Genomic DNA, 27014 nt, shown 5'->3' with positions numbered 1-27014 from the left:
AGGGGTGTGGCAGGGGAGGAAAGTGGGAATTCTGTCTACAGACACCCTGCCTGCCGGCTCCAGGTGTGACACTGTACAGCCGTGGTTATCCCCACTCAGGGCCTCTTGGCACACTAGTGAGTCCTGGCCCGGCCTGCCCCCGCCTCCTCTAGGAAGCGAGTTAGAGCCCTGGACACCAGCCAGTACCAACTCCCTCTGCCAACTCCCAAGTTGGCAAGTCCAAGGCCATTGGACATCCTCCTGAGATGGGGACTCCTTGAGAGCCATCTTCTTCCGGCCGCTGAGGGCTGCTCCAATTTCTGTCAGTTCTTCCTTGCAGCACTTGCTTACCCTCAGGGGCAGACTCAGCATCACCTCCCCTAAGAAACCTTCTGTGCTACTCCCTCCCGTTCCCATGCTCCCAGAGGCCCCAGATCATCCACCCTGGGTATCTCCCTCTGAGCCGCATTAAAAATTGTGCACTTCTGCTTTACCCTTGGCTTCTCACAGGACCTCTGCCAACGTGGCAGCACCCCTCCCCATCCAGGACACCCAGCCTTTTCAGTGATGGTGGCAGCAGAACCCTGCCCGGGGACAGTGACCCAGTGTGGGAACATGGGTTGGTCCAAAAGGGCACCTCCTCCCAGGAGAACAGACTCTGAAGGTGGCTTCTCTGCCTGATGCCCCTTCCCCTCCCATGCCGCCCCCCCCCCCCCCCCCCCCCCCCCCCGCCGCCTAGGGTGGTATGCAATGGCTACCCTGTTTCACTCTGAGCACACGTGAACAAGGCTGGCAGGGACACTGTCCCCTCTATCCCAGACGTGGTGGAACCAGCCCTTGGCTGAGGAAGGCTGAGAGGGATATTGTTGCTGGGTTTGGGTTTTGGAGACTGTCTTTGACCTGGAGCCGCTGTAACGGAATACCATAGACTCCTGGCTTGTAAACAACAAATCTATTACTCACAGTTCTAGAAGCTGGAAGTCCAAGATCAAGGCGTTGACAGATTCAGAGCTTGCTTCCTGGGTCACAGAAGGCAGTCCTCTCGCTGTGTCTTCACATGGTGGGACGGACTGGAGAGCTCTGTGGGGCTCCTTCTAGGAGGGCACTAATCCCATTATGCCTAGTAAATCATACAGAGCCTTCGCGACCTAATCACTTCCCAAAACCATCACCATCACCTAGGGGAGTTAGAATTGCAACTTATGAATCCTGACATTCAGATGACACCATTACAGATGACCCCATAGAGAGCAGTGAGTCCAGCTTCCCCTCATCATACAGACAAGGAGCCTGAACCCTCAAGGTTGGGAAGGGAGTTACCTAATGGCTCACGTGATCCATTAGTGACAGAGTTGCAACCAGATGGGCTCTCTTTCTTCTAGTCCAGTGTTGTTCTCTAGGGAGGTGGGGAAGGTTATAGCAGAGAGAATTAAAAAGCCTGCTTCTCCCTCTGCCTATCTCTCTGCCTCTCTCTTTGTGTCTCTTATGAATAAATAAATATAATATTTTTTTTAAAAAATAAATAGGTAAAATATGGAAAAATTAAGGCAGAGAGAGGTGAAGAGTGCCTAGGATCACATAGCTACTAAGAAGCAGCTTGGCAGCAGGGCATGTGTCATGCCCACTACCCTAGTCTCCTCTCTAGAGCGAGGAAGCCTGAGCTTGACTCCCCTAGTCTCACCCCTCCAGTAAGGAACTGAGCTTCTCTACACTTTGACTTCCTTATTAGTTACCTGGGAGAAGTAACAGTGCCTCCTGCTCATGTTAATGGTGTCCCCACGGTACACAGCTCTCGATGAGTGTTAGCAAAACCAAGAAGGGGGAATGGGAATGGTAATGTCAGGCCTGGGGGTGGTTGGGCAGGGGCACTGGTAATAAACTTCTAGTCCATCATGAATGCTACAATGTACATTTTTTTTCACACTCCAACATTTCTGAAATGTCCTAAATTCAATATGGTGTCTGGCAATGGTGATAAAGTACATGACGGAAATTCAGAGACATCAAGAAAAATAGGATAAAGCTCTGGGAGATGGGAGGGTCTGTGGCAGGTCAGAGGCCATACATGGGTCTTGCCTCACCCCAGACATCTGACGCTTGGTCAGAGAGCAATTCTGGACCCTGCCTCCCACCCTGAGGAGTGGCCTGCCTGGACTGAGCATCCCCTGTAATGTTTTTGTGTTTGTTTTGTTTTGTTCAAGTAAGAAAGTTTGGAATTACCCTTAATTCCCCTCTCACATGTCCCCTCAGCCAATCCATCAAGAAATCCTGTCAGCCCTGCCTTCCAAGTATATCCCCAATCCAACCACTTCTCACTACTTCCACTGCTGCTGCTCCTTTCCAAGCCACTGTTATCTCACCCTTGAATTATCCTTAAAGTCTCCTTTTAGGAAGACTCCAGGCTTCTAGTCTTGTCCTGCCCCTTTACTCCCTTCTAAACTCAGCAGCCAGTCTGATCATGTCACTGCAGTGGCTCCCCATCCATTCCAAGGGAAAGCCAAAGCAGTGGTCCACCAGGTCTGGCTCCATGACACCTCTCTGCCCTCTTCTACTACTCACCCCCCTTTTGCTCTAGTCCCAGTGGTCTTCTTGTTCTTCTGCCTCAGGGCCTTTGCACTGGCCATCCCCTCTGCCTAGGAAGCTCTTTCCCCAGATAGCCACAGAGCTCACTTCCTCGCCTTCTCTAAGTCTTTAAGTGTCACCCTTTCAGGTGAGGCCTACACTGATAACCTTAATACTACAACTCATTCCTCCCACTCACCCTACAATCCTTATCACCCATAGTTGACTGCTTTTTATTTAATCTTTACTGTTCTGTTTGGTGTCTGTCTTCCTCTGAGATATACGTTCCTCAGGGTGGAGATCTTTGTCTATTTTGTTCACTGGTATACTTGAGGAACCTAGAACAATGTCTTGCACATAGCAGGTGCTCCATAGAGATTTGTGAATGAAAGAATTTGCAGACTGAAGAGGGGTATATGTGTGGCAATCATTAATTTTTGAGGAGAACTAGGTAGGTTAGGGGATTTGAGAAAGTGACATTTGAACTGAATCTTGAAGTATGTTATATTACATCTGGAAGCAGAGGGTGGTGCAAAACTTGAAGGTGAGAGCTTGGTGGCAGGGCAGGAATTAGGGGAAGGTATCAGTTAGTGATATCTAGCTGGAGAGGATAGTAGCAAGATAAGTTGAGGCTAGACTGTGCAAAGTTTTGAGTACAGGCCAACGCTTTTCCTACCACCAGGACCAGCTACCAGATTTGTGGGGCCCAGTGCAAAATGAAAATGCAAGGCCTCCTTGGTGAAAATTTCAAAAGGGTAACAGCAGAGTTCTATTTTTATTTTTTTTAATATTTTATTTATTTATTCATGAGAGACACAGAGAGAGAGGCAGAGGGAGAAGCAGGCTCCACACAAGGAGCCCGATGTGGGACTTGATCCCAGGTCTCCAGGATCACACCCTGGGCTGAAGGCAGGACTAAATCACTGAGCCACCCAGGCTGCCCCTGCCAACAGCAGAGTTTTAAATCGAGCTCAAGGGTTCCCTGGGTGGCTCGGCGGTTTAGTGCCTGCCTTGGCCCGGGTTGTGATCTTGGAGCCCTGAGATCGGGTCTCGCGTCGGGCTCCCTGCATGGAGCCTGCTTCTCCCTCTGCCTGTGTCTCTCTCTGCCTCTCTCTCTCTCTCTCTCTCTCTGTGTGTGTGTGTGTCTCATGAATAAATAAATAAAATCTTTTAAAAAATAAAATAAAATAAATCGAGCTCGGGCAGCCCCAGTGGCGCAGCGGTTTAGCGCCGCCTGCAGCCCAGGGCATGATCCTGGAGACCCCGGATCGAGTCCCGCCTCGGGCTCTCTTCATGGAGCCTGCTTCTCCCTCTGCCTGTGTCTCTGCCTCTCTCTCTCTGCATCTCTATGAATAAATAAATAAAAAATCTTTAAAAAAAATAAAAATAAATCGAGCTCAAGGCCCTTCTAAGAGTAGGGTCCTATGTGCATAGGTCCCAGGCCCAGGAAGCCAGCTCTGCCTACCCAACATGGGAACTGGTGAGAGCCTTCTAGCAGGGCAGAGATGTAATTGGAGCTGGACTTTAGGCAGATTATTCTGGCATGTCTGGTGGGATAGGTTGGAGAGAGTCTAGGCAGGGAGACCAGTTAGGCAGCCTTGTGAGGAAGAGGAAGGGACATGTGGGGTGGGGGTAGGGGTTAAGGGACAGAAGGCAGGGGTGAGAACTGGAGTGAGTTAGAAGCATGGAGAAGGTAGGGTTTGCTTAGACAAGAACATGGCCAGGAAAGACTCTCAAGTGCACCTTCCTTTGCTCCTAAACCCATTTCCCTTCTTTTATTTCTTTCCAGACCCAAGCCTTGGAATGGTATGGGGAATCAGCAGTGTGTCTCCCTTTGGCCACCAGAGGGCAGGTCACTCTCATGGATTTTCCCGATGAATTTGGGGTGGGGGGAGTAGACTATCCTCTGTCCCTACCTCTTCCTCTCTTTTCCCTTCACCTCCTCCTGTGCTCCTTCATCAACTTCTTCCTCAGTGGCTGAGTGCCTGACTGGACCAGGATGGGCTATGGGGAGGTGCCCTGCAGTACCATAAGCTGCACCTGTTGCCTTAGGAATTGCTTTCATAACATCCTCTCCTCGCATCTGTCCAGCTGCCTATTTCTCTGGGTGACTTGGCCAAGGGCTCTGCCCAAGATGGGAGTTGAAAGTCAAGTGTCAGAGGTCCATCCAGCACTTTCTCCCCACAATTTCAGGGGCCTCTCTGCTCTTGTACCTTTGGGGACTTGTTGCTTGAGCCCAGTCCCTGGCTCAGGTGGGGCCTCTGGCTTCTGTCCACCTTGAGCCCCGGGGTGGGGGTGGGGCAAGTTCCACACATGTCCACAGTGAGTGGAGGCAGCTTGGAGTGGGAGGCATGAAACCGGCCTACTGCTTCTCCCTGGTGAAACAGTCTAGGGGGAAATGAAGAGTGGACTCAGGTTGCCACGTGGACTCCCTGTTGGAGTTGGGGGTCTCTCAAAAAACGAGAGGGTCCTCAGTTTACTGATGAAACTGTAGCCGAGGAAAGGAAGGGAACTTCCCCTAGTGCCCATTCTTTGTACCATCCTGAGGAACCCTCATTTCCAACCAGTGTCTCTTTTCTGTGAGTTTTCTTGTCTTAAGAGGGATAAATGAAAAATGAATTAAGATGAGAATGTCTCCCCTGCCTTACCTTACAGGGGTATTTTAAAAGGTAACAGGCGTGACTCAGTATTACCATAGTGCAATGTCATTTTGTGCTATTTTGAACAATTTAAAAAAAGGTAAGTGGAATTCAAAGACGTTATTTAGAATGTCATCACTGGAACAAAAGGCATGAATTCTCTTAATATAAGGACGTCAAGGAGTCTAAACTCGGAGGTGTTATGTAATCCTTCCAAGATCACATTGCATTTTCATTCCCCTGAGCGGGGGAGCTGAGGGGACCCCTGTAGCCTCCCACCGCGGGGCGCCCAGGATGCTGACCTGGTGCTGCTAGACCTTAAGGAACAAACACTGCAGACCAAATGTGGGGTGTGTGGAGAGGCAGAAGCCCAGAGAGGCGATGGCAGGTGAAGAATCCTAGCTAGACAGGTAGTAGACTGGCGCTGCATTTGACAGGTGACACACATGTTGATATGTTGGATGAAAAACGAGATGGATTTTATGAGCCAACAGACTGACACGCAGACGGGGAAGCTGCTTTAGAAAGAACCAAGTGATGCCAACCGTTGGTTCGGGCTAATAGCTTTATTTCCTATTTAGTCGAATAATAACGTGCGCAGGTGATCCAAGCTTCCCGTGCAAGGTTTGAAAATACCCGGAAACTGACGGAAAGAAACGAGGAGTCAAGCTCTGGGTACTGCTCCAGGGAACAACTCCGGGCTCGCCGGGTCTCGGGTGTTGCCGGAAACGGCCGACGACCGCGGTCGGCTGCGGGGCGGGGCGGAGGCGGGGCCGGCTCCCCGCACGCGGAGCCACTTCGGGTATTTCCGGAAACCGCAGCGAGGCGGCTACAAGTGGGCGGGGAAAAGCCTATGGGCGTGACTGTGGGCTGCCGAGTGGCTTCGTGGATTTCCGTAAACAGAGCCGAAACTTGGGCTTCGGAATCGAGGCGGCGCGCGCGTCCCCAGGGGTTACCTTCTTCGGGTGTTTCCGGAATTCACCCGTAGTCGGCGGCCGGGAGGAGGAGGCGCGCCCCCCTCCCGTTCCTCTCCACTTCGGTTGTTTCCGGCTGCTGCCGGCGGAAAGAGCCGAGGGCCGGCGGTGGTGGCGGCCATGTTGGGAGCAGCAGGTCCGGCGGCGGCTGCCTGTGTGCCGGGCGCGGAGCGGTGCCGCTGAGGGCAGGGGAGGAGCGAGGCAGGCGGCCGGCTGCGGCGGCAGAGAGTAGGCGGAGCGGCGCGGCCCGGCCGAAAGGCGGCACAGCCCAGCCGGGGGTCGGGGGGGTGCGGTCCGGAGCCGCTCGGAGCCGGCGCGGCCTAGCCCGAGCGGCGCATCCCCGGGCTGGCGTGAGCGGCTGCCCGGCCTCCCCGCACCCCCGGCCGGGGCCCATGCGGCGGGTGCCCCTGCTGTGAGAAGCCCCGCCCGGCCGGGCTCCGCGCCTTCCCTTCCCTCCCTTCCTCCAAGCTTCTCGGTTCCCTCCCCTGAGATACCGGCGCCATGTCCAGCGCCCGGACCCCCCTACCCACGCTGAACGAGAGGGACACGGAGCAGGTAAGGAGCCCCGAGGGCTCCCCGAATTCTCTGGCTGGGCCCCTGCACCTTGCAGAGCCTCCTCCCTCCTCTGCTCTACTCGTGTCCCTGCTGCCACCCTGCAAGCCTGGCTGCCCTGTCATCTGGCTCTCGGCCTCGCACATCCCCCTCTGAGTCCTGTCCTGGGACCCACCTCGTCCTGACTCCAAGCTGCACACTTGTCTTTTCTGCTGACCTCCCTCTCTCCTCACCGCCCTCCTGCGCTCTTCCGTGTTACCTCCCTAGCTTCCCCTTCTCTTCCCTTTTTCTCTCAGGGGCCTTTCTGGTCTTCCTCCACCCACGCTTAAAGCCGCCACCCTCCTGCTCCTCGAATAGCACCCCGCGATTTGCCCCAGATCGTTGTCCACCTCTTCCTCCATCTCTCTAGCCCTGCTTCTCCTCTCCCCGCACCGGTTCTCCCAGTCCTTGGTTATCACCCTCAGGGTCCTTGCTCCGGAGTGTATTCTCGATCCCGATCCCCTTCCAGTTCCCCAGCCTTTTTTTTTTTTTTTTTTTTTTTTACCCTCTTCTCCAAATCGTGCTCTCCCTCGTGCTTGCAACCCACCAGCTCCACCCTCATCACCTTTCCAAATGGTTCGCCTACTCTTTGCTCATCACTTTCCCTTCTTCAGGAGCTCCCTGGTGTCTCGCGCTGGCATTTGTTGCTTCCGTGTTTCCCATACTGCTGTCATGCGCATAGTTTTCCCACAGGTTGTCTTTGGGGTTCCAGTCTGAAGGGTTCCCTTCAGAGTCTGGACCTCTCCAGCTCTGTTTTCCCCAGGTTGGGTTTTAGTCTCCAGGCTTCCTGTTTCTCACCGAATGCTTTACCAGCCTGCTCCCTGGACTCTTCCTTCCAGCCCCGCTCTATCATATTAATACAACCTGTTGCTGAATCCTTTCCCTGGTCACGCTCCCTCACCATCCTTGCCTTTCTGTTTCCTCACAGTGCAACACAAACCATGATGCCCTCCTGTGTCTCCACTCCTGGTTCTGTCACTTTCCATAGTTTCTTCCTCCCTGCTTGATGCTTTCTGGTTTTTCTACCCTCACCTGGTCTTTACTCTTAACCAGGGTTGCCTTTCATCTCCGGATTCGCCTCTTGCCTTTTTCACATCATCTGTCTTTGCCCCACACATGCCCCTGTCCCTTCCTTCCCGACTGGCTTATGTTTTTAAGTCCTAGTCCAGGCACTCAGCATATTTGTTTCTTGAGCTACACGCCGCAACACCCCCCCCCCCCCCAATCTTCCTGGCAATCACTGCTATCATCTGTCACCCAAGCTTTAACGTTTTTCTGTGTCACCTCACCTGTGAGCTGAGAGGCATCCACTTTCTACCCCTCCTCTTTCTTTCACCGCGTCCCTTGCTGACTGCTGCCTGCTCTGGGGAGAGTCCCCTGCCTGGCACACCCTTGTCGGTGGAGAACTTTACTAGGCCAGAAAAACTTGACTTGAAAAAGGAGCTCTTCTCCCCTGGGGCTGCAGCACCTTTCTGCATCCTCTCCTATGTGACATTCTTTATGTTTTCCTCTCGTTCACTCCTTAGCCCAGTAGAACTGTTGTTCTCTTCTCTTGCGTGTTCACATCCTTCCCTGGATATTCTGCCCTGGTTGCGTTTTCCTGTGTTTCTGTGTCCCCTGCCCTGGCTCTACTTCACCTGGGCAATCAGGAACTCGGGAGGAGTTTTTGTTTGCCACGCTTGACCCTTTTGTTCCTGATGGATTGCTTGCTTCTGGAGGCAAAACGAGTTGAGAGGGAGGGCTGGTGGATTTCAAGTTTCATCACCGGGTTTTGCAACTGGCTCTGCATGGGACTGAAGTCTTTGGAAACCAGAGCGTGGTCTGTAGCTCCTAGTCTTGCCCTCACTTGCCACTGTTTCTCTCCTTGCTGGGAACCGCTTTTTCCAGGCCCTCCTGAGGTGGCCTGTTCCATTCCTTTTCCTATCACCACCTTTGTATTAGCAGGTAAACCCTGCTTAACCAGAGAACTTTCCCAGACTGTTGATTATGAGCTGGTAGGAGGAGGCCAAGTGACTACTGACTGGCACCCTCAGGCATGTGGGGAGTGGCGTCCGCCGAGGCTGTGGGGGGCATTGTGTTCAGCAAAGTAGAGTAACAGACTGCCTCGATGTGGTTTCTTTGTGCTGTTTACTAAATGTAAATGTATTCTCACCGTGGTCTCATTCTTGCAATGTGTGCATTGATTTCCTCTTTTTCCTACATGCCTAGCACACCACTGAGTGCATAGTAAGAAGTCGGTACACACCCGTTGATTTTATAAGAGCAGTGATGGGGGGTGAACCATTTGGGACTGCAAGCTGCTCTTTGATAACTTTGTCTGGAGCAGTGGCTGCATACTTTGTCACCCTGTTACAAATTATGAATTACTCATCCTGTTTGCACTCTTCATGGACTTGGGTCCCCCTGAGCCACTTCATCACTTGTGGTGTTCTCAAGGTAGCCAGTCATGCTACTCACTTGATATTAAGTCTCGTCCCAGTAAAAGCACAGCTTTTGGGAAAGCTCAGCTACACCTACCACAGGCAGATGCCTGTATTTTTCAAAACAAGAAATAAGTAGCAGCCTTTCTGGTCACCAGGCCAGTGATGCCAGAAGCAGTGGCCTCCTTTAGACTAGATCATGCCACCAGGTAAGAGCAAGAAAGCTCTTGATTCTGGTCAAAGTAGTCACGGAAGTGCAACCTTTGCAGTAAGCCATAATGTTATGAAATAAAAAGCAAGGGATTCGGTTGTGCTGATTCCTTCGCCCCAAAGATTCTCCATCACTTTATTTAGGTTTAAATGATTTAAACTGGTTTTACCAGGAAATAGGTAAATAAACTCTTCTGGTTGTCTTCAAGCTCCAATCACTTTTTGCTCTTCCTCGCCCCCTTTCTTTATTAAAACCTGTGGCTAATGAGAAGCTGTTTCCAGGAGCTCTTTGATCACATCTGAATTAAACACCCATAACGCACACACACACACACACACACAGAAAATGTGGAAGCATAAAAATAAACCTTGTGTTGCAGGAAGAGTGCCTGTTTGCTGTCAACTCTGCTTCTGACAGTGAAAGTGGGAAATAAAAGTCAAGCCTGTCTTTAAGATTTTTGTGACACCTGGTTGTGGATATGCTTTTTCACAGCCATAGACTTCTCTTTCACTTGCAGAAGGAGGGTTATGACCTGGGGCTGGTAGTTTTGGGGATTCTCAGTCTGCGAGCTGAGCATTCTGTCCACTTCTTGTCCAAATGGCTCTGCTGGCCTAGAAGCTTGGCTATGGTGAAAGCAATCAGCAAGATGACTGTTTGTCTTCTAGCCAGGGGCAGCAGTAATAGGCAGGTGTGGAGAGGGGTCCAACTTCAGAGCTCTCCTGCTGCTGGCAGGAGCTTCTTGTAATACCTGGTAGAGGACCTACTGGCTTCAGACCTGCCCCACCCCTGGGTCTCCAGAACCACACAGGGAGGGCTCCTGAGAAAAAGCAGGAGCCTTTCACTACCAGCCCCAACTCTGCTGCAGTGGGCAAGGGTGGGGTTTGCCGTCATTCTTCTGGGGAGTGAGTGGCATTGTTTATTCTTTTGGGTGGTTCTAGGAAGAAGAGTGTGGAAGTCTTGCTGAAGTGAGCAAATCTAACATACAGAATCCTGTAAAGAACAGCTGAGCCGCTCCAAACACGTATCCCTTGGATGCCAGTGTTGATTCTGGCTGAATGTTGCATTGAGTAATTTGGTTTTAGTGGCGACTCTGATAGAGAGCTTGGTTGGCTCTCGTTTCCCTCTGTGTCCTGGTAGCTGTGCAGCACTGTGCTCTGGGTACAGACTCCAACCCTTTGACTCTAGCCAAGGGCTCCTTGGTGGTGTCGCCTTCCTGTCAGAGGTCTGGGTGGGTGTCAGACCATACATTCTCACTTCCTGCATGGCCCTAGAAATTAAAGTGAGGCCTTGATAGAACAAGGACTTTAGGAGTCTGGAGTTCACATAGTTGTTCTTCCTACCATAATCTTTGAACCCAGCACAGCTAACCACCTAGTAAATTGTAATAATTTCTCTACAATCTGTGGACTTTGGGAAGTAGCTAAACAGATGGATACAAGATGTCGTTGAAACTTGGCCTGCTTTAGATTAAAATCAAGTTTGCACAGGGAATGACTTGCCATCTTTCATATGGTGACCAAAGATTGGGCCTGAGATTCTTTTCACTTTTTTTTTTTTTTAAAGATTTTATTTATTTATTCATGAGAGACACAGGCAAAGGGAGAAGCAGGCTCCATGCAGGGAGCCTGATATGGGACTCGACCCTGGGTCTCCAGGATCACACCCTGGGTTGAAGGTGGCACTAAACCGCTGAGCCATCCAGGCTGCCCTTCACTGTAAGATAGGAAAAAATCAAGAATTGTCTGCCTGAGAGATTTGCATGGTTAGATCTCTTGGAAATCAAAAACTTCTCTGACGAGACACTTTTCCCCTTTGGACAAAAGAGCCCAGTTCTCAGTGGGCATTTGACCAGGACTAACCGGTGCCGCTGTGAACTCTTTCACATTGCACACTTAGCCCCCTGGCTGGCCTTTCTCTTCTCCCAGGAGCTTCCATGACTTTCCTACATATGTATTATGTCGACTGGAATGAATATTTTATGCCTAGAGTGCAGCCTAGCCTCAGACTTTGTGGCCCATTATCCACAAGCCGGATGGGGGCTGGGCGCCACCTTTGGCCCCATGATAGCTCTGCTAAATGGACTCTCCGAGTCCGTCCGACGTCCGTCTGTCCGTCCGTTCCCCCCCCCCACCTCCAGCAGCACTTTGAAGCCCATTAATGGATTGGGATGAAGTAACCTCAGCAGATGGAAAGGGCAAGGAAGGTAGTTGTCCTTCCTTCCCTAAGACTGCCTGATAAGGCTTTCTTGCAGTAACCAGGTCCCGCCCAGCCCCCGCTGCTTGGTTAAGCTGTAGACTGTGGCTTCTAGGCTGCCACTGTGAGAGGAGATGGAGAAAGGGTTTTATTCTCTTGGAGCCGGTGGTGCTGCCAGGTTTGCCACTTGCCTAGCAAAGCAAAAACTGAGAGGGATGGGGAAAGGGTGGGTGGAGTTTAAACCTAGGCCTTCCTCCAACGGAAGTTCAGCAAAGTGACAAACCAGATAGGTGGCTGAGTTTCCTTCTCTTGATGGGAGATGCCAGCATTTGTACCTTTTTGCACTTCTAGCTTGGATTCTCCAGGCTTTCTCGCAGGTTTCATCAAACCCGAGTGAGTCACTGCAGTGTTATCTGTTCATTTTCCCCTTCTATCTCAGCAGAGGGAAGAGTAAGCCTTTACAAACTTTGTGGGGGAGGAAACCACCCATTTCCACTTCTGGCATGGGAAGAGGCCATCTCTCCTGACGTTAACTCTGAAAACTCTAGCTCTCAAAGCAGAATGTCACCACCCCACCACAGCCCTTTTGGTAGAGGCTACTGAGTGCCATTGCTGTCTTTTGGGCTGCCATGGTACATCTGCTTCTGAAACAGTACTACGAGAGAACCTGGCCTCTTGGTTTTCAGTTATCATTCATTGAAGGAGAGATTCCAGTTCCTTCTCTTACCCACTCACCCCACTCCTCCTTTAGGGAGGTAGAAATAGGTCAGATCCCTTCATCTGCCTGTCTGCTTTTGCTAGAGGGTTTAAAGTTTCTCGGCCGCTAGGCACTTTTCTCCCTACTTCCATTTCTCTCTACATTTCTTATCAGAAAATGAGGGTAGAAGGGGCAAAAACAAATGCATTTCCTTTTCCTCATCAGATGTTAGACTTATGAAGGCGGACAAGCACAGTTTTGGTAGGTGAAGGTCGGATGGACACTGATATTGATGGCTAGGTGAATCCTGAGGAACAGCAGATAGGAGGGGGGAGGAAGGTGGGCAGGGGGAGAGGAGAAGAGGAGGGGTGTGTTCAGTGATTGGCTCCAAGCCATCTTTTTCTTTTTAACATAAAGAAGGCAGAACAGACCCGAGGCTTCTCTGTAGAACCAGTCAAGCTGGTTTTGAGCAGCCTCGGCCTATTTTCCTCTGTGTGCTCTTTGGGAAGTTGGCAATACAAAGGTCTGCCTCCTCTGGGGCTGTGCTCTTTGAGGTAGGAGTCTGGATGAGGTTTGTAAACCCCCCCCCCCCCCTCCACAATACTGAATGGGTCTCTGAGCTGGGCCTCTACGTGAGTGGGCTCTCTCCACCCCCAGTGCTGCTCAGGGCAACTTCACCTTACACACCTTTCACTGGACACTCCAAGATACAGCTCCTTTTCTTAGGCCCTTTCGCAGGTCATGGCTTGGCAGAAGGCCCTCCAGCCTGGTCCGGGAAAAGGGACCGGGGCGGTGGTTTGTGGATGGGGAACTGACTCCTGGCTTCTGTGATCTGGTGGTTAAATCGTGTAAAACCCCAGATCTTTTGGCTTGATGCAGTGGGACTGTCTGTCCAGGCCTGCTGAGGAAGAAAAAAGAATGGGTTTTGGTCTCTGGCAACTCAGCAGGTACGTCAGCCGCAGGGAACAGTGTGAGTTTGTTCCTGCTTGGTACCTGTAGGAAAGATGGGGGTTATCGGTCACCTCGTGCTGGCACTTCCTAAACAGTGGCAGGAAATCTTTCTCAGGAAAAGGACAGAGGATTCTGAGGCTCCTGTGACTGGCAGCACTACTAATACAGCAGGATCGTTTTCCCAGCCCCTGCTAAATGGAAAACCCCCACGTCCAAAAGTTTAATGATTAGTGAGTGAAACCACCTGCAAATAGAGTTCTTGCCCTTGCCTGTGAGAGTAGGCTACTCCTGTTCCTACTACAATGATCTACTCATTGCAGACACATGCAGAGGGAGAAGCAGGCTCTATGGCAGGAGCCCGACACGGGACTCGATCCGGGATTCCAGGATCGCACCCCGGGCCAAAGGCAGGCGCCAAACCGCTGAGCCACCCAGGGATTCCCCCCTTCTTTAGACCCAAGGGTCTGCTGGCCTTCCGCTACCGCCCCCCCCCCCCCCATCACTTCCCCACAGATGGCCATCATCTGAGTGTCTTTGCATGTGGTGTTGGATGCACTTGCGGCTTGTTGCTTTTTTTTGCCCACAAGAGTTTGAATTACTGGTTCTCTAGTCACAGGAAGCAGGGCCCTTTAGGTCGGCTTGGTCTAGCAAGAGCATTCTAATTGAGTTGAGCTTATGGCAGAGTTGAAAGGAGATCCCAGCACTTGGGGACTTCGAATAAGTAGTGTGTTGTGGTTACAGCAGGCTCTACAGTTCAATTCCCTGTACTGGAATCTTGGTCAGCCGCTACTATGACCTTGGGTTTACTTAATTGCTCCAGGCCTGTTTGCTTATCTGTAAAAAAGAAGTAATGATAGTACCTATCTTGTAGGTATAGTTATTGTGAGCATTAAAAGGGGTAATGAATATTAAGTCACTTAGAATAATGCCTGGCAGGACGAAATAATCCTTGTCCACAGTGTTCTAGTTGAGCAACTCAGTGGGCTTTCTCTGAGCACCATACAACTCCAGGTGAATGTACATTGGAATTTCTCCTAACTGAAAGAATCTTGGTTTCTTTTAGTAATTAGGGTCTCTTAGCTGCTTTTTCGAGCAACTTTTAAAAATTTATTTATTTTAGAATGGTGTGGTGGTGGTGGTGGTGGTGGTATTTAAAACCAAACAGCAATCTATCAATCAATCAATCAATAAGAAAAAATAAAATAAAACCAAACAGCTATTTGAATAGAATGCTATTGGAGAGGTTGAGGTACTATGGAGATCACTATTTACAGGATATCGATATTAGGTGGTTTTATCGATTTTTTTTTTAATTTTTTTTTTTTTTATTTATTTATGATAGTCACACAGAGAGAGAGAGAGAGAGAGAGAGGCAGAGACACAGGCAGAGGGAGAAGCAGGCTCCATGCACCGGGAGCCCGACGTGGGACTCGATCCCGGGTCTCCAGGATCGCGCCCTGGGCCAAAGGCAGGCGCCAAACCGCTGCGCCACCCAGGGATCCCGGTTTTATCGATTAAGAAAAAAGAAACAACCCAAAACATTACCATCTGCTTGCCCATATTTCTGAATTGTGAACGGTGGTGGTGGTGGTGGTCGTGGCAGCGGCGGCCATGTGTATGTGCAACCCCATCAGTGCCTGGGAGGCTGAGTCCGAAGTCACCCGAGGTTTCTGTGAGTGCTGGGATCCAGGTGTTACAGGAGACCCAATGAGGGAGAGGGAACCTCCCCGGAGGGAGCATGGGATGGAGCATGGGATTTCTTTCACAGTCCTTCAGTCCTTTCTTCAGGTGCAGTATTAACCCTTTGGCAGCAGGAGAAAGCTCCCCGTTTCTCTTAAAGACCAGTTGTGAACCTAGCAGCTAATGATTTTAGGTTTTTTGTTGTTTTTTTTTTTTTTCACTGGTAAAGGGGCCTTTTGGGGGAGGTCCTTGCTATCTCTGTTGGCTTCTCTGAAGTGAGAACAAAGCCTCCCCTTTGTGAGGCCTGGAAGGACCGCAGCCATTGCTCAGCCGCTCCTAGGAGTTTGCAGGCTTTGAATCTTGGGCTGAGATTTTGGTCTCAGTTGGTTCCTTGTTTATCTTCATCTCTTGTGGCTTCTAGAGCCTGAATGCCTGGTCGGAACAGCAAGTAAGTTGCTTAGGTTTTTCACATTGCAACTGCGGCCAAGGAGAAGGGTAACAGTGCCACCCCAGAGCTCATCAGGGAATTTCTTTCACTGTATTTTCCTCTTCCTTTTGACCCCTTTGCTGACTTCTCTCACTTCTTTTTTTCGGTTTGGTTTCTTTGAACTCTGTTCCTTCATTATCACTGTCCATCTCAGGTTTTTATCTCTATGTCCTGCTCTGCCTGACCTGTTTCTGTGCCTCTTTTGTGGCAGGGCTCAGGAGGGGAATTCTGATAGTCTGAGATCTCCTTCATGTATAGAATCCCAGAATCACCCAGTCCCTTCTCCTATTCCTCTGAGTTTTATAAAGTTAAGGATTCGCTGCTTTAGAAAACATTTTCTTTTTATGTCTCTTGAGCCACCTTCCTTGGTAAAGCCAAGCTTGGCGATCTGACAACTTATTAGGGTTGGCATCCCAGTTTCCCTAGTGACAGGGTCTAAGCTAGTTCTCGGCTGTTTCCTGTGGCCTATCCAGAATGCTACAACACTGGACCCTGTCTTAGGGGAGATCTGAGGATGCACTTGTTAATTGTGATAATATGACATTGAATTTGGCTCCCGAAGTGTAATTGTGATAATACGACATTGAATTTGGCTCCCGAAGTCCTCAGGTTTGAGGACCCTGGGGCTCCCTGAGACCCATACGGCAGTATATGAAATCAAAATTAATTTGATCACAACATTAATGCAGTATTTGCCTTTTTCCACTCTCATTCTTTCGGTGTACAGTGGAGTTTTCCAGAGACTGAATGATGTGTGCTGACATCATCACCTTTGGCTGATGAAATGTGTGCTTCTGTATTCTTGTGTTTTCTGGAATGTTTAAGGTAGTCCTTTAAGGTATAAATATGGAAGTTTGCATTGATGAACTCCATTTGTTCTCAGTACTTCTGGACTCTTACTAGCTTTCTTCAGTTGTGTCTGCTGTAATCCCTGCAAACCTCATTATTGTCCTATAAATCACTATTTTGAGATCCCAGCATTTTCCTGGCACCTTCGAGGAAACACAAGAAGTAAGTACAACTTGTAAAACTTAACTTGTAAAAACTTCGGGAAAAGCTTCTCATTTAAAAAAATTCACTTACAACTTATTTTAGCACTTTATTCTAAAACAGGAAGATTTATCATATTTCTCTTATATTTAAGGATGAATTGTTGGCTTTAAAAAGGGAGATTAGAAGGCTTGCAATCTCTGTTTATTGAAATGGATACACCAACAAATGAATGAGAGGAATCTGAAGAACCTAGGCAAAACTGTAAATAAGAAATGAAAAATTATTAAAAGAAACAATATCACAATGAAAGCTATCTTCTCCTCAGCTTTATAGATGATAACAACATACTTTATTGTATCTTATGCAACAGAACACGTTTGTGTTAAGTTGCAATATCACATCAATACCAATCATTCAGAGCTTAATGAAAAAGGAATTGAGTATTTTAAGTGTACACACCGTGAGCTCTTTAAAAGCCAGAATTTGCTCCAGCTTTCCAACCTAGAAATGAAAATGTCACTGAATCGTACAGGATAAGTTATGACATTGCTTTGGTTGGAGAAACCCACCCAATAGCCGAGAGACTAAGTGTTGAACAGCAGATGTTGCTGAAACCCACTGGATGAAAAGTCAGTAAATTTCAGGGCAGGGCCACTTCATGTGTTACCATGAGTCGTCAAATTAAAAATCTAGCTACACATACAAAGACTGAGTTCATGTCTTGTTTATAGAGTTGTGCTTTTGCCTTAAAAATGAGCAGATTTACAGATGTGGCTCGACTTGTGTCAGCACCAACCATGCTTCAAAGAATTTTCTTTTATGTGAATGCCCAGCGGTGAACACAAGTAGTGATAAATATGCAAGGGATTGAATAATTCTTTTGACTCTCCTGGTTCATCTTGGAACAGCTTCATTTCCACTTGGACTATTTGTGCAGAAGTAATGGCAGAGAAAATTGCTGGCATCATAACACAATCAAGGCAGTGGCACCAGGACTCTACTAGTGGTAGTAGTCATGGACTTCCTTCCTGCTCTATGCTTGTGAGTTTAAAAAAAAAAAAAAACAAAACAAAAAACATTTTCACTTAATAATGTCTTGGAGGAAGCACTAAAAATTTGTAATTTTTATTAAATATTAACCCTGTAATAAAAGTTTTTAATATTTTGAGTGATTAGGGGGTGCCTGGGTGGTTTAGCAGTTGCGCAACTGCCTTCAGCTCAGGGTGTGATCCTGGAGTTCCAGGATTGAGTCCCATATTAGGCTCCCTGCGGGGAGCCTGCTTCTCCCTCTGCCTTTGTCTCTGCTTCTCTGTGTTCTCATGAATAAACGAATGAATGAATTTTGAGTGATGAAATGCCAAGTAGCCATGGAGCCTAGGTACCAACCATAGTATAGTGATGGTCTTGAGAAGATGCACTAGTGTGTTGGAGCTGAAGTAGCTGCGTGGATCATTTTTACTTGAAAGAACAACTGATGGGTAAACTATAGTTATTCATACTTGAGTATTTAGTGGACATTTTTTTGAAATGGAACAAAGTGAGTCTGTCACCATTGCCAGTGATAAAATTCAAACTTTCAAGCGAAAATGAAATTTTTGAAAACTTGTATTTGTCAGAGACTTTTTTGATGAGATCAGTGGTGAAATGAATGGAAAGTGATTTTTTGATATTATATGAAATGTCAGTATTTGGAAATTTCTGTATAATTCAGCAAAGGACCATGTCCCAGATTGTCAGTAGGTAAAAGAGCCACTCAAAGTGCAAGATGACCAATGGATTTTAATGTAAAAGTACACAAAAAAATTCATTGGTAAAATTTCAGATTGCACACTGAAACTAGGTTTTCAAAAAATTACTTTTGAGTTTTGGTCTGGTGTCAAAGAAGAAAAATTCTCAATATCTGAAGAGCTGTTAAACTCCATTTTCCAATGACAGGTCTGTATGAAGTGAGATTTTCTTTATTTTTTTTTTTTTCTTTTTCTTTCTTTCTTTTTTTTTTTTTTGAGATTTTCTTTATATCTTAACAACCAGAACAACATAACGAAACACATCAAATGCAGAAGCAGGTGTGAGAAGTTGGCCCTCTTCCATTAAGCAAGACATTAAAGATTGTACAATGTAAAACAATGCAACTTTTGCCATGGATTTAATTTTGTTTTAGAAAATACAGTTTTTTTCACACACAAAAAAAATAGGCTTTCCAAATAAACATGTAATGGGCTTATTATTTTGAATGAATTAATAAAAGTGTCTTTTAAATTACCTTTTCATTTTCTAATAAGGTAGCTATCAAGAGCTGTAATCCATATAAACAAGATTTGTGCAGTCCTTGGTAATTTATGAAAGAGGGTAGACTCTGGGGACCAATGAGTGAGAAAAACTTTATAGACAAAACTTGAGTTGATGGTCTTTCTTGGGCTGGTTATTTGCAATGACTTCATAAGGAGCCCTTGTTTACAATTCTGGCTGCATATGGCCCCTGTCTTGGCCTCAGAGACTTTTACCCAAGCTAACTTATTTCCTCTTCCTCATACATAACAGCATTGGCCCCGTGAGGTTTTTGATTGTTGTTTTATCTTGGCTTGTTTGTTTATTCCCCTTCCCTCTTTTTCCTTATTTTTTTTTTCTTTTTCTCACTTTCCCTTTCTCTTTATTCTTTTGTTTCAAGTTTTCCTTATTTTTTTTCTTTGTTTTTTTAAGGTGGGTTTTTTTGAGTTTTTGTCTAGTATTGTGTTTTGATTGGGGATTATGAGATCAGCTCATGGGGTGGACTTCCTTTGGTACGTGTGAAATTGTGGTTCGGCAGATACAGTGTTGTTTTTTTTTTTTTTTTTTTTTCCATTAAAAATAAGTAACTCATGGGACGCCTGGGTGGCTCAGTTCTTGGTTTCAGCTCAGGTCATGATCTCGGGGTTATGAGATTGAGCTCCACATCAGGCTCTGTGCTCCATGTGGAGTCTACTTGAGATTCTATATATCTCCCCCTCTCTCTCGGCCCTTCCGTGCAAGCTCTCTCTCTCTCTATCTCTCTCTCTCTAAACCAAATAATTAGGGACACCTGGGTTGAGCATCTGCCTTCAGCTCAGGGAATGATCCCCGGTCCAGGGATCCAGCCCCACATCGGGCTCCCTGCGAGGAGCCTTCTCCCTCTGTCTATGTGTCTGCCTTCCTCTCTCTATGTCTCTCTCATGAATAAATAAAATAAAAATCTTTAAAAAAAAAAACAATTTTAAAAAAAAAAAGATAACTTGTGTTACCTTTGTAATGGATTTATTATGTTCTTTTAAATGGATGGATATTAAGATTTTATTTATTCATGAGAGACACAGAGAGAAGCAGAGACACAGGCAGAGGGAGAAGCAGGCTCCATGCAGGAAGCCCGACGCGGGACTCGATCCCTGGTCTCCAGGATCACACCCTGGGCTGGAGGCAGCGCTAAACCTCTGACCCACCTGGGCTGCCCTGGATATTTATTTAAATCTTTTCTCTGGGACGCCTGGGTGGCTCCGCGGTTGAGCTTCTGCCTTCAGCTCAGGGCACAATCCTGGGGTCCTGGGATCAAGTCCCACGTCGGGCTCCCTGCATGGAGCCTGCTTCTTCCTCTGTCTATGTCTCTGCCTTTCTCTCTGTGTCTCTTATGAATAAATAAATAAAATATTAAAAATAAGTAAATAAATCTTTCTCCTATTTTTTTAAAAAGATTTTATTTATTTATTCATGACAGAGAGAGAGAGAAAGAGACAGACACAGGCAGAGGGAGAAGCAGGCTCCATGCAGGGAGCCCAGTGCAGGACTTGATCCCGGGTCCCCAGGATCACGCCCTGGGCCAAAGGCAGGCGCTAAACCGCTAAGCCACCCAGGGATCCCCTCTTTCTCCTATTCCTAAATACAGTAAGTATTAATAGATAATAGTTCATAGAAACAAAAGCTTTTTGGGGACTCAGTTATTTTTAATAGTTGCAAAGAATTTCTGAAACCGAGAAGTGTAAGAATCAGAGTTGTAGACAAAACTTGAATTACTTCTTTCTGTCTTTGGTTGGTCAATTTCTTGGTAATTTCATTAAAAACATTTTGCAATTCCCAGCCCCTGTTTGGTCCTGGCTGGTTCTCAGAAAGGTACTTGCCATCTTGGTTTGCTGTTGTTCTAGCTGAGGAAGCTGGTTCTCAGAGATCTGAAGGATTTTGACCAAAGTTGGCTCATTTTCTTCTTCAAATACAGAGCATTGGCCTTGTGAGGCTTTTTTAAACATTTAATTTTTTTTTTAATTTTGAGATAATTTTAATTTAGAAAAGTTGCAAAACTAACCCAAAGAGTTCCTGTACATTCTTCACTCAGCTTCCCCTTATGTTAACATCTTACATAACCACAGAACATGTATCAAAACTAAGAATTAACCTTGGTATAATACTATTAACCACAGTACATAACTTCTTCAGATTTCATCAATTTTTCCACTGATGTGTGATTTCTGTTCCAGGACCCGTCCAGGATCCCACATTGCATTTAATTGTCATGTCTCCATAGTCTCCTTAGATCTGTGACCACTTCTTAGTCTTGCCAGGTCTTTTGTAATGTTGACAGTTTTGAAGAATACTGGTTAGTTTATAGAATGTTCCCCAATCTTCTCATGGCCTTATGTTCCAATTCGCTTTTTCATTGTGGTAAAATACATATAAAATTTACCATTTTAATCATTTTTAAGTCAAGTGGCATTTAAGTACATTCACAGTGTTATGTAACCATCTACTATTTCTAGAAGTTTTTCGTCATTTAAACAAATTCTGTATTTTTTTTTTTTTAAGATTTTATTTATTTATTCATGAGAGACACAGAGAGAGAGAGGCAGAGACACAGGCAGAGGGAGAAGCAGGCTCCATGCAGGGAGCCCAACGTGGGACTCAATCCTGGGTCCCCGGGATTACACCCTGGACTGAAGGTGGCGCTAAACCGCTGAGCCATCTGGGCTGCCTTTTAATTCCATCTTAAAAGTTAATTCAGGAGGCACTTGGGTGGCTCATCCGACTCTTGGTTTAGGCTCAGTTCATGATTTCAGGGTTGTGAGATTGAGCACCACAGAGGGTCCACACTCAGCCGGGAGTCTCCTTGAGATTCTCTCCTCCCTCTGCCCCCACCCAGGTGTGTGTGTGTGTGTGTGTGTGTGTGTACACACTCTCAAATAAATACGTCAGTCTTTTAAAAAAAAGTTAACACAGGTTTTAGTCTGATGCTATGTATTGAGTTAATGTTAGAAAATGTAATTATTAAAATGTGTAGTTGTAATGGCTTAGTAATATTTTAAATAAATTAATAGTTGAACATTTTCTCAGTTTTAATTATAATACAGTTGTTATAACCCACATAAACAAAAGCTATTTGAGGTCCTTAATAATTGGGTCGCCTGGGTGGCTCAGTGGTTGCGCGTCTCTGCCTTTGGCTCAGGGTGTGATCCTGGGATCTGGGATCAAGTCCCATATTGGGCTCCTTGCATGGAGCCTGCTTTTCCCTCTGCCAATGTCTCTGCCTCTCTCTCTGTGTCTCTCATGAATAAATAAATAAGATCTTTAAAAAAAGGCCCTTAATAATTAAGAGTGTAAAGGGTTTCCAGACAGAAGTGTGAGAATATCTTTTGTAGACAAGCTTGGGGTTGATCATCCCTGTCCTTGATTGGTTGGTTACTTGATATGACCTCATACTGAGCCTTTGTTTTGCAATTCCCAGGGTGCTGCCCAAGCTGCAGGAAGGTACTTGCTGCCTCCGTTTGCAGTCATTCTAGCTGAGGAAGCTGGTTCTCGGTGACCTGAGGGACTTTGACCAAAGTTGGCTTTTCTCCTCCTTCTAATACAAAGCATTGGCCTCCCCACCCCCCCGCCATTAAAAAGATCATTTGGCTTACTTGGATTTCATTATGACAGATTTTTTTTTAAGCTTATGTGTTGGCTATTGGTCAATTCCAAATTTGAAAACTGCAAAGCTTGCTTAGCCTCTATCCTTGAAGAACCTTGGTGCCTATAATAGCTGAAGGCCAGTCAGCTCCAGTCGCTTACTACGGCCAGAACACGCCAGAACACCCGACAGTCTGTTCCCTGGGTGGCTGCAGAGCTCACACATTTTGTTCCTATTTCTTCTGTGTTTAACTCTTTGTTGGCTCTGTTTCCTAATGAAACATGCCTGCCAAATCCCACACTTAACGGAGGTACGCTTTATTTTCTCCTGTAAGAGGTAAGCAGATTTGGTGTGTAACAGCGTGTGAATTTTATTTGCTTGATGAGTCTTTTTTTTCCTTAAGATTTTATTTATTTATTCACAAGAGACACAGGGAGGGAGGCAGAAACAAAGGCAGAGGGAAGAGAAGCAGACTCCGTGCAGGGAGCCCAATGTGGGACTTGATCCCAGGACTCCGGGATCATGCCCTGAGCCAAAGGCAGATGCTCAACCACTGAGCCACCCAGGCATCCCTGCTTTAAGGGACAGGTAAAATAGCCATAGATAACACTGTTTTTAAAGTGTTTTAGGATTCTCAGCCTCCTTCTTTTGTTTTTACTTATCTTCTAGTCTCTGTGGCCCCTCTGACTTTGGAAGGCTTCCCTTGGGGCAGCTAGTGGTAGACCTTGGGCCCCCCCCAGCAATAGTCACTTGTACCAGCTTGAAGCAGATCTTTTTAAAATTCATCTCATTTGCTCAGAATCACTTCTCATAGGGTCATTAAAAAACACTGTTTAATCAAGTGCTTAACTTATATCAATTTGAGTCTACATATAGACTTGGCGGGATTATAGCTCCATTTCCCATCACTCAGCAGTCCCATAATCCTCTGCTTTTTACACAAAGCTTATTTCTTTTCAGATTCACATGTGGCTTTCATTTCAATTCCAGAATTGAACTTGATGTGCTTTTCTCTCTCTCTTCTGCTGCTGGTCTCTATGGAAGATAGACTTTTGCTTTCAAAGGAGATTTGTTCACTCTATTAGCTAAGGCAATGACTCAGTAACGGTGCCTCCTGGATGGCCCTCTAGTACATTACTCTCCCAAGTGGTTGGGGAACTCTTGAAGAGAATGGACTGAGTACTTGAAGGGTCGATGACCCCTGCCCGTTCTCACTCCCAGGGCATCATTTGCACTGAAGCTATAGACATAATAATAGCCAATATGTATTGAACACTTAGTTTGTGCCAGACACTTGTTTAGCTGTCTTATATTGACTCATTTAATCTTTGTGAGATGGTAGATCTTACTCTTTTACAGATGAGGAAATAGAGATCCAGAAATGTTGAGTAACTTGAAGGTTACAAACCCAAGTGGTCCAGAGTGTTTGTCTGTGTCCGAACAAAATTTTCTTGACTGTTGGTGAACCCTTTGGTTCTGCTTCAGTTGTGTCTGGGCAGTGGGAGGTGAATCCCTTAGAATTCACTCCTAAACACTGTGGGGTAAAACCCATCTCCCAGGTTAGCTTTTTTGTTGTACATGGCCTCCTCTGCCCCAGATGGTTTCTTTCCACCCTTTGTGGCCCGAGGGTGCAGATGCAGCTCTCTGGGCTTACTTCCCTGGTCTTGACAGCTCCATCTAAGCTATGGGAAACTTTTTTTTAAACTTTACCTTTTTTTTTTTTTTTTTAAGATTTTATTTATTTATGAGAGATGCAGAGAGAGAGAGGCAGACACACAGGCAGAAGGAGAAGCAGGCTCCGTGCAAGGAGCTTGATGTGGAACTTGATGCTGGGACTCCAGGATCACACCCTGAGCCGAAGGCAGACGCTCAACCTCTGAGCCACCCAGGCGTCCCTTTTAGACTTTACTTAATCCTGGCTTCTGATTGTCCTCTCTCTATCTTCTCATCTTCTGGCATTTCAAAAACCTTTTGAGAAAAGTCAGTCCTGAGACCCAAAATCTGTAACCAGCAAGTAAGTACCTCATAGTATGAGACAGCTTAAATTCCTGGATTTGACTGTCCTCTGTAGCACCCACGAATTGCTGGGATTCTAGAACTCTCTTTGTATGCACTCTCCCACATTCCCACCCACCCATCCCCCACAAAGAAAAGAAAAAAGCTTTTTTTTTTTTTAAAAGAAAAAAAGCTTTTGTGTGTGGATCTTAACGTGTACATTTTATCATGAAAATAATGTTTTCCCTTTACAGCCCTCTACCTGCTACTTCCACAGAGGGCCAGAGCTGCTTGCTTTCAGCCTTACTGCCAAGGGCGCTGAGCACTGTAGCTGGTAGTGCCAGGCCGCTGTGTGCATTTGCGCCTTGCCAGTTCAGTCCTGGGAGCTGAGTTCTGGCTTCCTGCTGTGCCTCTTTTATCCCATTGCTTGTTTTATATGCCACTACTTCCTATTTGCTTTTGTCCGGTCTTTCTTTTGGTTCCTTCTCCTGACGCTCGGCCCTATAGCTATGCTTCTGGTTCTCCCAGACCTCTGCATTTGTGTCTTAGAGTCATTGTTCTGTGCCCCCAATGGAATTTTAATTAACTTGAGTTTATGATTTGATTTACTTGGTTGTCTCACCTGGGCAGTAGTGCCTTTTCTTTTATTAAAAGTTCTGAAATTTTTTTTTAAAGCTTTTATTTATTTATTAGAGGCAGAGACACAGGCAGAGGGAGAAGCAGGCTCCATGCGGGGAGCTCGACGCTGGACTCGACACCGGGTCTCCAGGATCACGCCCTGGGCTGAAGGCAGTGCTACACTGCTAAGCCACCAGGGCTGCCCGAAAAGTTCTGACTTTTTTTTTTTTTTTTTTTTTTTTTATGATAGTCACAGAGAGAGAGAGAGAGAGAGGCAGAGACACAGGCAGAGGGAGAAGCAGGCTCCATGCACCGGGAGCCTGACGTGGGATTCGATCCCGGGTCTCCAGGATCGTGCCCTGGGCCAAAGGCAGGCGCCAAACCGCTGCGCCACCCAGGGATCCCCAAGTTCTGACATTTTAAGGCTATTTTTAAGACACCAGCCTGGAGTGAGAGTAAACCGGTGATCTGTTGGCCTTAATGCAAGCATCATTGACCCACCCATGCCCCTCTTGCTGCCTTTACAGAGCAAAGAGAGGGAGTCCAACTAGAAGATTCAGATTTGTGTTTCAAATCTGATTTGGTTCTCCATGATAATGGTTATGTGCCATTTCTAAATTACTATAGAACCCATCTTTTTTGTTACAAGGGTAAAACCAAGGTCCACGTAAATTACGTGGAGAAGCACAGTCTTTAGGCCTGTTTATGAGTGATCTCCCCTCCCCACACCCACCTCCAACATATTTTTATCTCTTAGCAGAGGTAGCCACTGTTCACACACAGGTGTTCTCTAGTGATGCGGGCTACCGCTTCCTTGGAGAGTGCATGGCAGTGTTTTCTTGCTAATAAAAAGACTGCCATAATGGGTTAGGCCCATAGGGGCTCGGCCCTTCTGTACTTGTATTCCCAGGGAGAAAAATCTCTACCTTAATTACCACATCACACTGGCAGAGAGGTGTGGCTGCTAATTGATTAGATGACAGTCCTTTGCATTGATGCACAACTGTTGGGTGGTTTTGTTTCGTTTCATTTTTAAATAAACAAATAGATTTGAGCCAGGTAAATTTATGCTGAAGAGCTGAGTAGGGATTAATCTTCTGTTTTTAGGGGTTTTTCTGTGTTCTTATTTTCTACCGTGGTAGCAAGCACGAAGTTGGCTTTTCTTGCCATTTTGGTGCACATGGTGAATATGTCTTTTTCTTCCCTGCCCCCTCTGTGCTCCCTCTCTATTTGATAGAACCAAATTCCTTTATTTGGTTTGCTGTTCATTCCCTCCTATCTTGGAATGGTTGAACTCTATTCTGAAATATATTTCTAAGATAGTATTTAAAAGCAAACACTGCCTTTCTTGAAACCACAGAAACTGCTTGTGAAACAGCCGCCAGGGCAAGCTGCCAAACCTGCACTGTTAACCCACCCCAATGACAAATGTCAGACACTGACGGCACACTGTAGTCATGATTGTGGTGTGAGGATTTTCTCAGTAATGCATGTGTAGGTGCTGAGCTCCCGGTTTCACCACCAGAATGTCCACATTACAACATTCTTCATGGTAAACCATTCCTGAAGGGTCTTGTATAGCTAATCTGCTCTCTACTATGCAGGAAAGGTTTTAAACAAATCCAATTCCCATTCCCCCTCCCCTGCTTTTTTAATTTTAATTTTTAAATTTTTATTTATTTATTTAATTTCAGGAAGTGATTTTCTTTTGAGGTGAGTTAGACCAACTCTCTTACCAGCTTTTCCCATTTTTAAGTTAGAACTGGTTTGAAAAAAAAAAAAAAAAAAAGAACTGGTTTCAAAATTGTTTTTCCTCATGGTGGAGGAGGACTTGGGCCTTGATCTTTATCCTCAGGCCCTGGAATGACTTTATTTATTTATTTAGTAAGTAATGGCACAGAATTTTGTTTGTCTAGGGAATTTTATTTCTTCTCAGGTACTTTCAGGAGTGAGTATTTGTTCCTTTCTACTATCTTCTAAAAGAGCTCTGGCACTGCTGGTAGCCTGATAGGTAAAGCTACTATTTAAAAACTGGTATCGGGGGATCCCTGGGTGGTGCAGTGGTTTGGCGCTTGCCTTTGGCCCAGGGTGCGATCCTGGAGACCCAGGATCGAATCCCACATCAGGTTCCCTGCATGGA

At 46.6% G+C, this 27014-nt stretch overlaps 1 protein-coding gene across 1 annotated transcript in view; it reads left to right on the top strand.

Annotated features, from left to right (window-relative positions):
* Positions 1-6236: 6236 nt before the first annotated feature.
* MARK2 (microtubule affinity regulating kinase 2) overlaps positions 6237-27014 on the top strand; it is a 60484-nt gene continuing 39706 nt past the window's right edge. Inside the window, exon 1 of the mRNA XM_025446468.3 lies at positions 6237-6709. Within this exon, the coding sequence (XP_025302253.1) occupies positions 6656-6709 (54 nt within the window). The 5' untranslated portion in view covers positions 6237-6655. The remainder of the gene's footprint in view (positions 6710-27014) is intronic.

Source organism: Canis lupus, chromosome 18, assembly GCF_003254725.2.
Source record: "Canis lupus dingo isolate Sandy chromosome 18, ASM325472v2, whole genome shotgun sequence".
NCBI classification, from domain to species: Eukaryota; Metazoa; Chordata; class Mammalia; order Carnivora; family Canidae; genus Canis; species Canis lupus.
Note: the sequence above shows the minus strand (reverse complement) of the source record. Positions and strands in the feature narration are given on the sequence as shown.